Here is a 15,905-nt window from a genome sequence, read left to right as displayed (position 1 = left end):
CGTGGATACGGACGCCTCCGCACTAATCTCGTGTTTAAGACTGCTGCAAATGACTCCTGACACTTCCTCCCCTGACATTTTTCAAATGTTCCCCTGGTGAACGGCATCCACGGGGCCTTGTCTACCGCCGCCAATAATAAAGCCTGACCTGGGCGTTAACAGAGCCGCTTCTAGTCACAATGGTGCCGTAGTCTCCTGCCGCCACCTGATTAACCCCCTTTGAGCAGGTGCCCAATCTGATCCAATCACAATCAATCTTCTTGAAACATTTCATTCTTGAAGCAGCAGGCTCAAAATTTCGTCATGCAATCACTCGATCAGTCACCGATAACACAATCAAGCCAATCCGGGCTTATCCGAAGGGAGCCATTTCAGGAACGACAGCTGAGAGATGAGACTAGAGAGCTCCAGAAAGCTGTCAATCTCCTCGGATCTGAAGCTCTCTTTGTGAGCCATCTATAGAGCACAGCCTCCAAAAACAGAATGTGTGTAATGGGTATTTCCGGGGAATCCAAAATCTCTCTCCAATTCAAGTTGCGCCCCTCTAGGTAAAAATAAACTAATAGACCAACGACCTGGTTTCTCACATGAAATCAAACACACACACGCAAAGATGAAGGTGGTGAATACCGCAGCTTAATTCTTCAGCGGCCATTTAAAAAGCTGTTTGAAATGTTGCTAGGCCACTGGGCAGATAAAGGTCAGGGGGTGTTTAAAATGGTTTGTCTAACCGGCCCTTTTCCCCTCGTGTGTCCCTGCAGCAGCACTAGCATACCCACATTCATAGCCAATTCATTTATATTGCTCTGCCCTTCTCTCGCCAAATCTCACTCACTAACTACAAGTGACTGCAATGAGATTGAAGCCTCTGGCTAAATCGGGACGGAGAGGCGCAAGCTCCATCATGGCTGCTCTGATCACTCCTTATAATCACTGGAACCAGACAATATCCCCCAACTGATTAGGTCAGTTGCAGCAGCGAGGAAAAACAATCACAGGACGTCAGCCGATGATGGACACCGAAACGTCGGAGTGCTCGCGGTCACTGTGAGCTGCCATGTAAATGGCATGCAAATGTGCACCTGCGCCAGCTGAGGAAGTGGGATGAAGGACTGTGGCCTTTTGATTAGCTTCCTTTGCCTCTTTTAAAGTGCATTTTTTTCTGCATTAATCATGCTGGGTTTTTTTTTTTTTCTGCTTTAGCGCCCCATCATGTCAGAGGCTCTCCTCATCGAGCCCGTCACTTCAGTCTGTTAAAGTGCACATTCGCAAAGTAGTTTGTCATTCAGACGGAGAGAAGGTAATTGATTATTGCAATCTCAAATAACGAAGCTCCACACTTCCATTCAGCTCTCTTCCTTGGCATGTGACACACCTCCACAAAATTGAAAAATGGAAAACTATTGTGGAGTTTACACTGCACCCTTGTAACCGAGAAATTAAAATAACAATAAACCCCGAAACCGTGATCAAAACAATACCTCTTGCTCATGCAATTTTGTGAAATGGAATCACCACTGGTTGATTTTTCCAAAACTTTTCAATAAAACTAAGTTTGAATCACTCGAGGTTTAGCCATTAACTGCGATTAAATTTGAAAGCGTGTTATCATTTCAAATTGTATGCTTGTTGAAATTGGGAAACGAAATTCTCATAACATTTCATTTGTAAACATAATATTGCTTCTGAAGAAGCAATGCAATATTTTCCAACAAAAGAATCCATCCATCCATGTTCTGAGTCGCTTATCCTCACAAGGGTCGCGGGGAGTACTGGAGCCTATCCCAGCTGTCAACGGGCAGGAGGCGGGATACACACCTGCACTGGTTGCCAGCCAATCGCAGGGCACATGGAGACAGAGAACAGTGGCACTCACAATCACACCATGGGGCAATTTTAGTCTCCAATTAATTCATGTTTTTGGGATGTGAGAGGAAATCAGAGTGCCCGGAGAAAACCCACGCAGGCATGGGGAGAACATGCAAACTCCACACAGACTGGCTGGGATTTGAACACCGCTCCTCAGAACTGTGAGGTCAACGCTCTACAGCTGCTCCCACCGTGCTGCCCGTAATGATCCGCGATGACAATTTTGCGATGGTCTGCACCAATTTCAGATGCTCAATAAATCATGACAACTTGTGAAATCATATAACCGATGCAACTCTTATTTGACCAACTGCACCAATAGTTTTAGATATAAATGTAAGCTGGGCAGGTACGGAAAGTGAGATCACAGGATCTTCACAGATGGTCCGGCAGAGTTATTTTGGTGCCATTTACAAAGTCCAAGACCATGCAAAATGTCAGCCGTGGTATTGGATTAGCGAAGCCCCAGAACAAATGTCACACAAATCATTGAAACTGTTTCTGATGCTTGTATAATTTCGCTTCATTGCCCCATTTGCTTCAATTTGGGTGTTTGCAAGAACATGTGAATACGTGCTCTGACCGACTGGTTTCCATCATATATATATGACGTTTCCCCCTTCTCTATTACACTCACATTCTTCAATTGATATTTATTTAACTTAAATCATATCACTGACATCTTCCAGGACTCACTGCACTGCTCTGCTTGTCTGACTCAGTGATGACCTTTGGATCCAACTTTATCCCTCGTAAGCCCGCTAGCAGTGAACTGGATAAGCTCCTCCTCTTCCTCCACCCATTCAGTTACACCTCCAGAAGCTGGCTCGGGACCAGCGGAGCATGAGAATCGGCACGGCCGGGACATAAAGAAACGATTGTGGGTGCCGAGTGACATGGAAGCAAGTAGCTCTGGTGAAAATAAAAGTCTGCTTGAGGGCTGCGCTGCAAAGCCCAGCCAAGTGACTGAAGTGGAGGCGGACTGATTCCCAGAACGGGACTCGTTTCTGTCGGGCTGAACGAGACCAGTGTGGGTTGCACTCAAAGCTGATCAAAATAAACCAGAGGACCAAAGCATTAGTCACCCCATCTAATTATGCCTTTAGCACTGTGGAGCGTTCTCTTCATGCCAGGGCAGGGGCTCAGCTGCTACGTCACATCCAAATTTACAAGGCGTCTTCACACCGAATTCGGAGCCTAATCAAGCGCTTGCCTCACTGGAACCTTTCGGTGGAGGCCGGGAAGGGGAGTGTGGCGCCAAAAGGTGTTTGTTTCTTTGCAAAATAAAGCGCCATGTCGCCATTAGCCTTCGGATAACAACAATTGCTTGAAAACTGACTTGCCTGAAAACAAATAAAAATAAATACATCTAGCACTGATTCACTACTAACAACTATTTTTCAACCATAGAACCAAAGGAATTTGTGTCACAAAACTCTAAATCTTTTCAATGATCTACACAATTTATTAAATGTTAATAAATGGACGGAAATTGCCATTTAGTTGATTACTTGTAAGAAACGGGACCAAACCATTAAGAGCGTGGTGCTTGGCAATGCTGACTTTTGTAAAAGCTGATTTGGGATCAGGCATTGTAGCGTGACCTCCGCCTTTTGCTCTTAATCACGAAGAATGTTTGAAAATAGTCAAAGTTGAATTTTGAGAACCAAACGGGAGTGTAGGAAAAAAAAAAAAGCCCAACTAATCTTTCAATGGTAGCATTCTATTCACTTGCAACATACGAGCCTGCACAGATGCAAATAACAGCCCGAGCACAGCACTGATTAATTTGACTTGAACGTGAAACTGAAGCGGGAGCAGCCTCTGGGTACGAGTCCTTGAATATAAAGAAACGATAAGATTTTCTCAACTGGCTCGCACGGCTAATGCGCAGTGTGCGCGATACCCTGAAAATAAAAATAGGTGGCAGGATGAGGCAACTATTAGCCAGGTAATGGGATCCATCTGAGATGCATTATAATCAGTCAAACGCCAGCACACTTCCACTTAAATGCAATCACTTCCAATATATGCCTTCAGCACGGAATGAAGGCAACAAAGAAGCGGCGAGGGTTGGGAAATTGTGTCAGGTGTAGGCTCGTGCTGTGTCCTAAAGGTGACAGCTGGGGAGACTGATGTGGTGGAGCGATGTCACCCGCCCCCCTCCCCCAGCCACGCACGCACCCCCAGACAGCCTGGAGAGAGAGAGAGAGCGAGGTGGCAGCAAGGGGAGCTGAGGTGAGGTGCCGAGGTTACCGACAGAACCCGTGACCCAGTTGTGGCCACACAAGCTGTTTGCCCTCCGCTGCTTCCCAACCCCCGACACCTCTGCAGACCATATTCTGCTAATTGGCTTAAGGTGCCGCGCACACACACACACACACACACACACACACACACACACACACAACTATTTCTACATCCCAGCGAGAGGACTTATTCTCTGTGAGGAAGAACTATTGCTTGTGCGCGTGTGAAGAGTAACACTTGTGACATCCAATAGGAGAGCTAAATAAAAAAGTAGCCTTTGTTATGACAACACTTTGGTATTGATGTAGACTGTCAGGGAAGTATTCATTTTACAATACATTTTGTTATAGTAGCGCAGCTCTCAGGATACGACCGCCCTAGTTCCACACCACGCGATGGCCACGTTGTTAAATCACTATATTGTTACATTATACCTCCCTGACAGCTCAAATTTAACTGTACTATTATATTTTTAAAGACTCGTCATTTAAGGGGCCTGCCTACAGGGCACAACCGTAGTAAAAAAATGGGCCCGACGTACTCGTAGATCTGTTTCAATGATACAAATGTACAAATTGTGATTCAATGGGCCTTGCTCATACTCTGCGGACAAACTTTGAATTTCTTCAGACCGTGTGTATGCACAAATAATACAGGCTCACCTTTCTCTTAAAAGATCCACAATATCTTGGAATGATGTATTTACAATAATATGCGATCACTACTTCACAGATTCCACCTATTGCGGGCCTGGTCCGTTACCTCATCCCCGTGAGAAATGAAGGATTATGTTATTTACATTTCACATTCATTTATTTCATCACGTGACTTTCCTGTCATTTCCTGCTAGATTTCCTTAGTATACAATTCACTTGATCTCAAAATATTGTCGTAGTATGAATAATTCTTGACTTAACTGTATGTATGTATGTATGTGAATATACATCGAGCAGCCCCTCCATCAAGTTGGATCACAGGGGCTACTGATATACAGTATATTGACACGCTGCAGTGGACTTACACTATTTGCGATGTGTAGTGCCCGGATAACTGAAGATTATAATTGCATAAAAATAAATGTACTGCATTTCTTTTTAACAAACAAATTCTCCAACAATTACAGTGTTGGTTCCCCCCCCCCCAAAAAAAAAAGGGGGGTAGAGGGGAAAAACAGGAAAATATGTACACCGAAGTATGCAGGGGTCCACTATATATTATATTTCAGTTTTGAGGAATCCACAAGATATATTCAATATGTTTGAAAAAAATAAAAACAGGTTTTATTAATGTTGAGAATGTAAAATGTCAAAAAATTGCTTAAATATTTGCTTTACAGGTATTGCCCTCAATACCTCATCAGATTTTTCATTAGGCAATATCCCCCCCCCACACACACACACACATGTGCGCGCACGCCTCTGTATAAATACACTCAATCGCTGGAACGCTCACGCAAAGCGAGAGCAGAAATGCAGACGCATGGAGGCATGGACAAGTAGGCCTGAAAACCACAGCCAGAAAACATGTAGAAGATCTCGCTCAATCAGTGTGATTTGTTTGTTTCCTCCTAAGCATTTGAGGATTCCTCAAGGAGGGGGGGAAAAAAACACTTTGTATAATCAAGTCAATTATGTCATTCAATCAAGTCGAAAATCATTTGGAGCCCTTTCTCAGATCCATTGATTGCAAAGCCGCGCTTGCATATTCGCTCGGCGGGTTCTGTTGTGCAAAATGGACCATCCGGGCCACGCTCGGGCCTTCCAAGCATCCTCAACGCGAGAGGAGCCAAACAAAGTCATTCACCTTGCTCAACTCACTCGCAAGCCCCGCAAAACAATGCTCCCCTTTGCATACTGGGTCTGAACCAAAAATAACTGTTTCCATTATTTCATAACAGCTCTTTTGTCTCCTTGAGGACACGGTGCATTATGTGCCCATGAAAAATCCATCCTCGCGGAAGCCGTTTAAACTCAAGGTCAAGTGCTGACGTTACAGAGACTGTATCAGATGAAGGTGACCTTGACTGATGTGGAATATGACATGAGGGAAATGGATCTCCACTCAGTGTGAGGAAATTATCTGGGAAATGCTGCCACTGTATCAAAGCCTGTTTGTGTGCGTGTGTGGGGGGTGTGTGGCACGCGTGTCCTTGTATTAAAGGGCGCCAAAATATGCCTCACTCAGCTGGAGGTATTTGGTCTGACAACAATGTACTGCACCATACGACAAACATGCTGCACATAACTTTTCATCAAGACCACACAGCAAGAATACTTTCATTTTCATCGCAACCTGTACGGTGGAACTTCCAAAGGTCCCGCCAGCTCTTTAAAGTTTGTAAAATCTGGATTCCGATTAACTATTTCTGCATTTATGCTTTGTTTTTCCACTCAGGATTTGCGTGAGACGACGCTAAAAATACTACCTTGAAGTAAATGGGCCGATATCCGAAGTAGAAAGGATTTCCGGCTGCGCACACTTATCCCGTGTTTCTATGTTACAGTGCCATTAAATTTGAAGATGACGGCTCTTAGCCTTATGCAATTTGTGAGCTCTTATGGAGATGGAAAAAGATAAGACGCTCTGGCGACGCCTAATGGGACAAGCCGAAAGGAAAAGAAGAAGAAGAAGAAGAAGAAGATTGAGCTCTCCTTCAAGTTGTCTACTTCCTTTTTTGTTTCCATTTACCATGGCTTGATGGAACTCGCCGTCAAAGCTGGTGCTGAACTGATTTTTGGTAAACAAAGGACGCTAATTTGGATATCCTACGACTGATGCCACCTATTTCAGTTGTGAATTTTTATTTTTTATTTTTTTACATAATGCCACACTTATCAACCCTCCATTAAGTTTGTTGCCTTGCTCGTTTCATTACTTCTAATGAAATGATATTACTCTGGTTAACTTCTGTATATTCTTGTATGACGGTTAATGTTAAAAATCACTCGCCAATTCAGTGAAGTGTGGACTACTCAACATAAAATTCACAATAGAAAATATACACCCCCCCAAAAAAAAAAAATATATATATATACTAATATTACTATTTTTGATTATAATTATTATATATATCATATATTTTTTGTTATATATTTTTTTAATTTAATGGAAAATCTAGCTTTAAAATATGAGTAAAATTTCGAGTTTGATCACAGTCACTCAACAGATTGTGTTCAACTTTTGCATGTTGTCAACAGAATCAGAACTAGTCATATTTCCCATCCTTTCTTCATTCAGATTCTTCTTCAGATTTCAGTTTCATTATCATGTGTTCAAATCAACAGAATGTAATCAGTAGAAAGGTAAAGTGCAGATTTAAAAGAAACAAACAAAAAAAACCAAAAAAAAAAACAGCCTTACCTTCCCAAACTGTTCAAAATACTGCTTGACATCTTCCACTACTGTGTTGGCTGAAAGGCCACCCACAAATATTTTCTTCGTTCTTGTGACCATCTGAAAGGAAAACGAGGGAATGATTAGTAAGATAAAACTTTAATGGGCAGCGCATTTAATGAAGAGGACACAGACGCTCTTGAATATATGCACCCAATAAAAAGTAACAGACCACCGTTTGAAATTCTCTATTCGTAGCAAGCAAGGTCACAAGGCCGAATGATTTGACGGGGGGGGGGGGAGAGAAAAGAATAAACACAGTTCTGTGATCGTCTTTCACCTCATCCTCAAAAAGTTTACTTTCTCAAACTCGAAGCAATTTACCAGGCAACACAAGCAAATTCAGGAGTGGAGATGGAAGTTCATTAAAGCCTCCTTGAATCGCAAACAGCGACAACATGAAGGATTATCACCCGCAAGATTGAAAAGGACCACAAAAACAAATCTTTGTATTACAGACAAACTAAGGACAAGAACCTGCACATTCACACAACAATCATGTGTTTGAAAAAAAAAAAAAAAAAAAAATCAAAAACATGATTCATTAATTAGGTCATCTGAAAAATTTTACCAACTTCTAAATGACATCGGAAAAAAATTCTCAGGCCATTCGTAAAACAAAACAATTATTCAAGTTTAACATTTACTGTCCGGAGTGAATTATTTCTAGAGCCATTGTTTTTCAAGGAATTCTTAAATCCGTGCTTTTCCTATTTGAGGTCGAAGCAAGTAAGTAAGTAATCATTCTTTACGTTTGGATGGAGCGATAACCCAAGGAAATCACCAGAGGCAACCAAAAAATAAACAATGTCACCTTGATTATTCTTTAGAATAACGCAGCCACAGAGCTGAAAGGTTGAAAGAAACTATCTTGATCATCACGCTGACTGGGTTTCCCTTTCAAAGACTGGTTGAACGACGATGAAAAGAAGCGAGATTCAGCCGGAGCTGAGGTCGCATCTGTCAGGGATTTTTCTCCCCCCAGGTGGAGTCACAGTCTCAGAGGCACAAAACCGTGCACCAAACTGTACGAACACGCGCTGCCACACATGACTCCTCACTTGTCACATGCTACATGTATCCTACTTTCATACTTTTGAGCCCGTAAAAGACCAACGAATTAGATTTGCTCAAGAAATGAAAACAATGAGTCATTTAATTTGTCAGGTTGGTAACAAACACTTCCTGGGTCAGTTTTTATTGGCCCGATGAGTGTCAAAAAAAAAAAAAAAAGCAGAGGATGAGATAAAATGCTGATTGTAATAAATAGATGAAATATATGTGTGTCATTTTAATATATACAGATACGTTACTTAAAAACATTGAATGACTGTGTGCTGAAACATTTGACTGTTTAATTCATATTTGATAAACACTTGGGCCTACTAGTACGTTAATATATTTTGTTGGTCATTACGATGGTACTTGGAGTAATCGTTTTTTTCTTTTTAAGCGGTAAGAGGTGTAAAAAGTTTAAGAACGACCGGTCCAGACGAACCCAAGCCGCAGCATGACGTCAGATATCCAAAAGGCACGGACGATGATTTTCATCTTCACGGAATACACAAACAGTCTCAAAGTGAAGCCAATCCTTTACAAATGATGCTACGCAGTTCGTATCATCTGTGGTTGGAGAAAATGGCTTCCTCACTTCGAATGTAACATCGGTATCATCGTGTGGTGTTAGTCAAGTTTCTGAAATGGGACAGCCTCAGCGAAGCGAACCGCTGTTCTGTTTTGCCCCTCCTTTGCGATACATCAACATGCCAAATGATGAACTGGCTGGCGGCGGGTCGTATATACGAGAACAGAGCCGGCAGCTGCATCCTCCTCCTCTCCCCTCCTCCTTGCCAACATCATCCCTCAGACCTTGGGGGTTATCAGCCTTGGACGCCACTGCCGGCAACCCCGGGCCAGACAGCTGCTGATAAGCTGGCTCTGCGAATATTTATCATCGCCACTCACTTTTATCTTTGCAAATCAAGGTGAAAATCAAGAAATAGATAAATAAACAAGCCAATGCTCATGTTGGCCCGCTTGGCTACGTCAGCTCTTTGTCCCATTTCCCTTCCAGGACGCCCGTTCCCTGGTCATCTTTCCATCTTGTTCCATCAAGCCCGTTCCAGCCTGTCAAGTTTTCAGCCTTGTCTCTCTCCTGAGAAGCTGATGACATTGCTGACTCCCGGTATAACACAATTACTTGTCCTGTTTTTTTGGTTCCCATGGTGACCGAAGACATTATACGGCTCATGGCTCCATACTATAAATCTAAACGGGGAGGCTTCTTTTTGTCCACGTTTCAAGTCCCGCTAATTGTTTTTGAATTTTTGCACAAATATAACAGCTGCTTTTTAATCTGATTAACTCCAGTAGTACTCGCTTCATTAAGGGAAATAATTCATTAATAATCATTTTAGAGTTAAAAAAAAAAAATGCAATCAAAACACGGAAGCATTTCAATAACATTTATAAATGGACAGGTCCTTAACAAAGTTTTTTTTTTTTTTTTAATAACACAATTTTTGAAACATTCATCTATTTTTGCACCCACTAAAGAGACGGTAAAGAGGTGTGTGTGTGTGTGTGTGTGTGTGTGTGTGTGTGTGTGTGTGTGTGTGTGTGTGTGTGTGTGAAATATTTGATATCACTGGGGTGGGGGGAGAGTGGCAACCTATTCTCCAGCAATGACACAAAAGTAAAATGAAAGCAACTTGGGTTTAAGAGATTATTTTTTTGTAAATATGCTTCATGGCAGCAAAACATTTAGCATTGGAAATCATTTTTATTTCCTGTACAAACGGTATCACACACTAAACTATTTGTTGCTATAACCATGTTTGAAAAGCAGAAGTCAAATTTCATAAATATGCAGGTATGCATCTAATGCATTCATGTCATCATAATGATGATTGAAAGATGATTCTTCTTCCTCCTATTGATCAAATTCCAAAAAAAAAGAGTCAATGACAACAGCGAAATAATCCGTTTGACACAGGCAGAGACTGAAATCTGGCAACCCACATACTGCACTCAGCTCTGCTGCGCATCCCAAAAATGTATTATTCTTAAAAATATGGCGCCATTTAAAAGGGTAAAATGTTTCCCAGCACTTTGAGATTCATTGCTGAGAAGCATTGTCACAAATAAGAATTTACCAAGCGTAAATTTCTTTCCGTTTTGTCCCATATTGTTGTAGTTGTCATGCCATGTCAAACAAATAAATATATTTAAAAAATTCAAGTAATTCAATATATTTGCCGTGCAAACATTGTCCGGAGAGAATTGCCCGCCTGCCCTACTGACAACATCAATACTTTGTCGTTCAACAACAACGTGCGTATCGACGACGACACTTAAACACTTGTACTTATTTTATGAATATGGTTAGGGTTAAGACTTGGTGACCCCCGATGACTTGCTGGCTGCAGCAGTGGCATCACAGATGTTTGTGAAATGAATGACTTCATGGCCTTGGAACGGTTTATAGGTGGTCAACATGACTGGAAGACAGGTCAACAGTTTCTTCAGCAGACTTTCTGTTCGGAATTAGGCAATCGGTCATTTCTCTTTTCGAACAGCAAAAGCAAAGTCTGGGGGGTAAAAACGCACGTACATTTTCATGGACATTCCAAGGTAATCTCTTAAAGGGTCCGCCACAAAGCCACGTTTCCACCAAGTGAGACAATACACATTTTGTGTTTCGATTGTAAAGGGTTTCAAAGTATCCGACCGGAGCTCCTGAATGAAAACTGTAAGCGCGGTGACAGCACTGGCGCTTATTGACTATTTAAGATGTGTGTAAATAATGCACTACATTTTACATCCTTAGAATATTGAGCTGCTGGTTCGGCTGTGTTTAATAACAGCGGGGTAGAACGACTGTGGGTGCCGAGGAAGATGAAAAAGATAAGCCTGCAGCTGATATTGCAACATGCTATAATATTACTATTTGTAGAAATTCAGTACCTCGACCTGTGGTACCAAACAAAATTCAAAGAGCCTTCATGATGCGCCAACAAAAAGCTATTAGTGTTCCGAACATGGAGAACAGAAAGCGCAAAGGGAAGCTGTGAATGTTATTAACTCCCCAAGAAGGATGAGACAAGATGATTATAGTGTGAAACAAAATAAAATGTAAGACAGAAGGCTTCAGAAAAAAACAAAAAGATGCAACATATTTCTGAAGATCTTGAGTTTTACACTCAAGCACCAGCAGTATGTTGTCTTTTAAACTCCATTCGGGGCCACATGCTTGACTGGCAGATGGTGAGAAAGACATTTAGCAGTTTTACTGGCAAAGGTGTAAGATGACACCATTTATGGTGGGAAGGGAGAAGACTGAATATACAGTATTTATTTGGAGAAGCCACATGAATGTCCTCCCTTTTATTTTTTAATCACCGTTTCAAACATGTCCTTCGACCAAAGTGCCATGTTCAAAAATCCATCGCCGCAATCTGACTAAGGCCAAGAAACCTTCCGTCCGGTAGATAGAGGACTCAAATGCTGTATTTACGTTGCGTACAAGAAAATATTTAAACATCTTGATTAATAAAATTTCTTGACATTATTTCGTATTTAGTTTTGCCTCAATTTAGAAAATGTTATGGCAGTAATGTAGAGGTAAGCTGAGCATTCCATCACTGCAAACCACTGGCAATTGTTTCTCCTATTTGAAGCCGTATGGACCTCGAATACAGCCTCGTGTACTCTCTCTATGCTTTTGTTCGTTGTGATTCACGGTTAAATCAATGTGGCTGAAGCTTGACAAAAGAAAATTGCAAGATGCCAACCCTTGTCTTCGTACCGATTGGTCTTTGTGGCAATTCTTCCTAAAAGGTTGCTTTAAAGAACAGGATGAGGAGATTATATCTTTGCAAAACCAAGCACAACGTCTAAGGGACTTGCATTTACAGATTAAATTAGCCTCAGTCACAAAAGCCCACTAAAACAGCTACTCAAGACTGAGCAATATTGCCCCCCCCCCCCCCCCAAACAACAATTGTCATTTAGCTCTCTGCGGATTAAAGTCTCTCTCCTACAACAGTTACCAGTTGGTTCTGTCTCTTCCTCTTCTTTACTAAGGCTGTCAGCTCAGTGCTGTACTAGGTGCTGGTTTCTAATTATCACATACAAATGTAGAACTTACGACAAGTTTGACCGAGCACAAAAATAAAAAATGATTAGCAAGGGTAAAGTCATTGTGTGAACTAGTTAGACATTAGTACAGCGAAGATGTTCTTAGTGTTCCTCATTAACTCGCTACGGTGTTGTTCCCGAATGCTTCAGCCCTCAGGAAGCTGCGTTGTTGAGGATGCACATCAAGCTCTGATTACAAGGTGTAAGCCTTTATCACAGCCCTCACCTCTTCCACATTCGGGGGTCATAAATGGCTGTAAACACAGCGCCCAAACCGGGCTGGGGATTTCAATGTCGTTTCTCATATCTAAAAATAATGGGACAGATAGCAAAAAGCCATCACACTTTGTCCTAGGAGCCCCGATTGTTATGGTTCGAGTGCGCTGATATAATTAGTGGCATTCAGATCCTGTCTGTCGCGGAAAGCACCAGAGAGCATCTGTCAATGCATTGCGGCATGATCAAAGCCGGAGACGTCGTGCAGGCGTTCGCGCGTGTGCAGGCAAAACATGGCCAGGTAAACACTGCCATCGCTCATTTGCATCACGAGAACAGGCCCACCAAGAGAAAACACAGCCAATAAATGACAAACACCGGCACAATCATGTCTGCTTTGGAGGACTCTGTGCACAAGAGTGAAAACAGAACGCAAGGAGTGCATGATGGCAGAGCAGAATTAGAACATCAGCCAGAGGAAAAAGAGGAAGCTGAGTGATTAAGAGCAACAAGTTCAAGACGAGGGCCACGGCCTGGTCCGGTTCCGCTCCTCCACGCGTCCTTTCAAAAAGTGGCCCAATCTCAGCTCTGGTGTGCATAAATAGATCTCTAATTGCTTATTACAATACAATTAGAGCAAAGGAGATGAGGGAAGGAAAGATGCTTAGTGCAAATGTGGAGTGACGGGCCCAAGCAAGCAGACAGGATTACAGTAGCCATTTGCACACGGGGAGAATATGAGAGCGAAAAGAGCGAGAGAATGACAGAAAGAGTGAGGGAGAGAGAGAGAGAGCAAGAATGGGGGAAGGGAGAGGCTGTCAAGCACAGGGCAGAAGCTAATGACAACTCCGGCTTCAACTAGCACAGACATCTTTGAAGCGCCGCTCTGATCAGAGCTGTGATTGCTACTGCCGCAGGGCCACCACTCCCATATTAACCCACACTAGAAGCCACTCAGGCAAAGTCACCGGCCCGTTCCCGCCGATACCGACCACCTGTGGACCGGCCCGGCCAGACGGCCAAGATGCGAGTCAGGGACACGCGTGTAAGGACACCGTTTGCATATGGCCTCGCCGCAACGCCGACAGCCAGCCTGAACATGGGGCCAGTTAGACGTGATTAGCTGCACTTCCCTCCTCAGCCCACTACCGTTATGAAGATTGATAGAAGCCGCTTAGAGCTGATTATACGGCCCTAGAGATGCACGGGCCCATACCCAAACTGCACATTCACGCTGCATTCACAATGAGCGCAGCATGCCGTCGCTAGGCGCAGGCCGGGCATTAAGCAAACGTTACAGCAATACGAGGCAAATGCGAAACGGACGACGCCGGGAGTGCTCTTAAACACAAAAAGATTATGCTAATTAGATGCAAGCTTCTGGCCCGCTCTGGTACAGTTGAGCAAGCACGCTCTGGCCAACATATCTGGGCCTTTTTGAAAACCGATGCAGGGTTAGACTCGGCGTAGCTTCATGATATTGAGAAGCTCGATTTACCATAGTGGAAAGTAACATGAAGCTCTTTCTGATTGTGTTACGCCGACATCAGAACGAGCTTAAATTTAGGATGTAACTCAACGCGCTAGCAGAATGCACATTCATCTGAATCTGTTTTGTTGAATGGAACCTATAAAATTTAGGAATGGAATCGTGCTGGAGCATAACACAACTTGGAAGGGCATATTTTTATGGCTGTTTGTTCATAGGAAAATACAACATCCAATTAAAGGCCAAAACTTTGTGTAGGGGCGGACATGGAACACACACACAAATATATATATATATATATATATATATATTGGGGGGGGCAGATTTGCAAAATTGTGTAGTTCCTATTTTTTACTTTTGTTCTAAAGTCTAGCAGACTGTTTAATCAATCGTATGATCCATCTATTTTGCATTTTTCATTCCATACATTATCTTTGTCTGAAGAGCTTGTAGAGCCATACAGTAGAGTAGCATTTTGATAGCATTCAAGCTAAATACAAATAATCTGTGTCATTGTAACAGGTGTATATAAATAAAGGATGAGAGAGCCTGCGCAGGCTCTCTGACCTTTTAAACTGCATTAGCGCTGAGCACTTCCACAGCTTGATCCTCCTTTAAAGTTCAGAAGATCACAACAAGAAGTCAGAACCCAAAAGTGACATCACAACCAGACTACATTTCGAACTGCGGGGAGATATCTACAATGGTGCTCAGCAATATGCAGACCCCCACCCTGCTCCCAATGTTGAGTAATCCGTAAACATGCCTCCTTTCCACTACTACACCTGCCCCCCCCCCTCCCTGAATTTTTAATCCAAAATGTAATGGACTTTTCCCTGGCATATGAGCCAAAGACACAAATATCTACACACACTGGAACTTTTGCTTAACACCACTAATTAACGCACACCAAATCATCGCAGCTTGCCTCACTAATTTTCTTGCTGGAATAATGTAATTAAGATTAGATATTGACAGGTTTTCATTATTGTAGTCAGAGGCTGTAGAATTGTAGGACAGAGTACTGAGAGGTATTTGCAATATTTTTTCCCTGTGGAGCCAAGCAGGACTCCCAAAAATATTAGAAACTTTTCTATATACGACTGCAGTGGAGGAGGTTGGGTAAGCACAGGAAGTGCAAAAGTGTAGGCTGCAGGAAGGAATGAAACGCTCACGTTGAGAAGTGCAAATGTTGAAAGCATACCAATTCAATTATTATTCGTTCTAAATAATATTTGGCTACAGGGAAAAAAGAATATTGCAAAACGCAAATGTCACCGCAGCAGTGGCGCTTTAGAAACATTTCACAATTCTCAAAATCTCTCATGCCTCAGCGGCAGCATTTGAGTGGCAGTATTTTCAATAAGATGACGCTCTCTTCCATGACGCCTGATATTGATAACAAAAGTTGATTTTCAACACAAGTCCTACACTTGTGTACTGACAGTAAAGCACTAGAGGGGGGTAAACAAATGGGATTTTAAGTTCCAATTACATTAATGGCTTTTTGACAGGCACTACAACAACAATGCAGTTTACACATAAAATT

The 15,905-nt window shown here is 42.4% G+C and overlaps 1 protein-coding gene across 11 annotated transcripts in view; it reads right to left on the bottom strand.

The window, feature by feature from the left end:
* The window catches only part of LOC133491387 (RNA-binding protein Musashi homolog 2), a 213,472-nt gene that overhangs the window by 142,692 nt on the left and 54,875 nt on the right, over window positions 1–15,905 (bottom strand). For all 11 annotated transcript variants that reach the window (XM_061802422.1, XM_061802424.1, XM_061802426.1 and 8 more), the window contains one exon: window positions 7,480–7,572. In XM_061802422.1, coding sequence (XP_061658406.1) covers window positions 7,480–7,572 — 93 coding nt within the window. The remainder of the gene's footprint in view (window positions 1–7,479; window positions 7,573–15,905) is intronic.

This window comes from Syngnathoides biaculeatus, chromosome 18 (genome assembly GCF_019802595.1).
Source record: "Syngnathoides biaculeatus isolate LvHL_M chromosome 18, ASM1980259v1, whole genome shotgun sequence".
Lineage (NCBI taxonomy): Eukaryota > Metazoa > Chordata > Actinopteri > Syngnathiformes > Syngnathidae > Syngnathoides > Syngnathoides biaculeatus.
The sequence above is the reverse complement of the archived record's forward strand: the minus strand, read 5'-3'. Positions and strand labels throughout refer to the sequence as shown.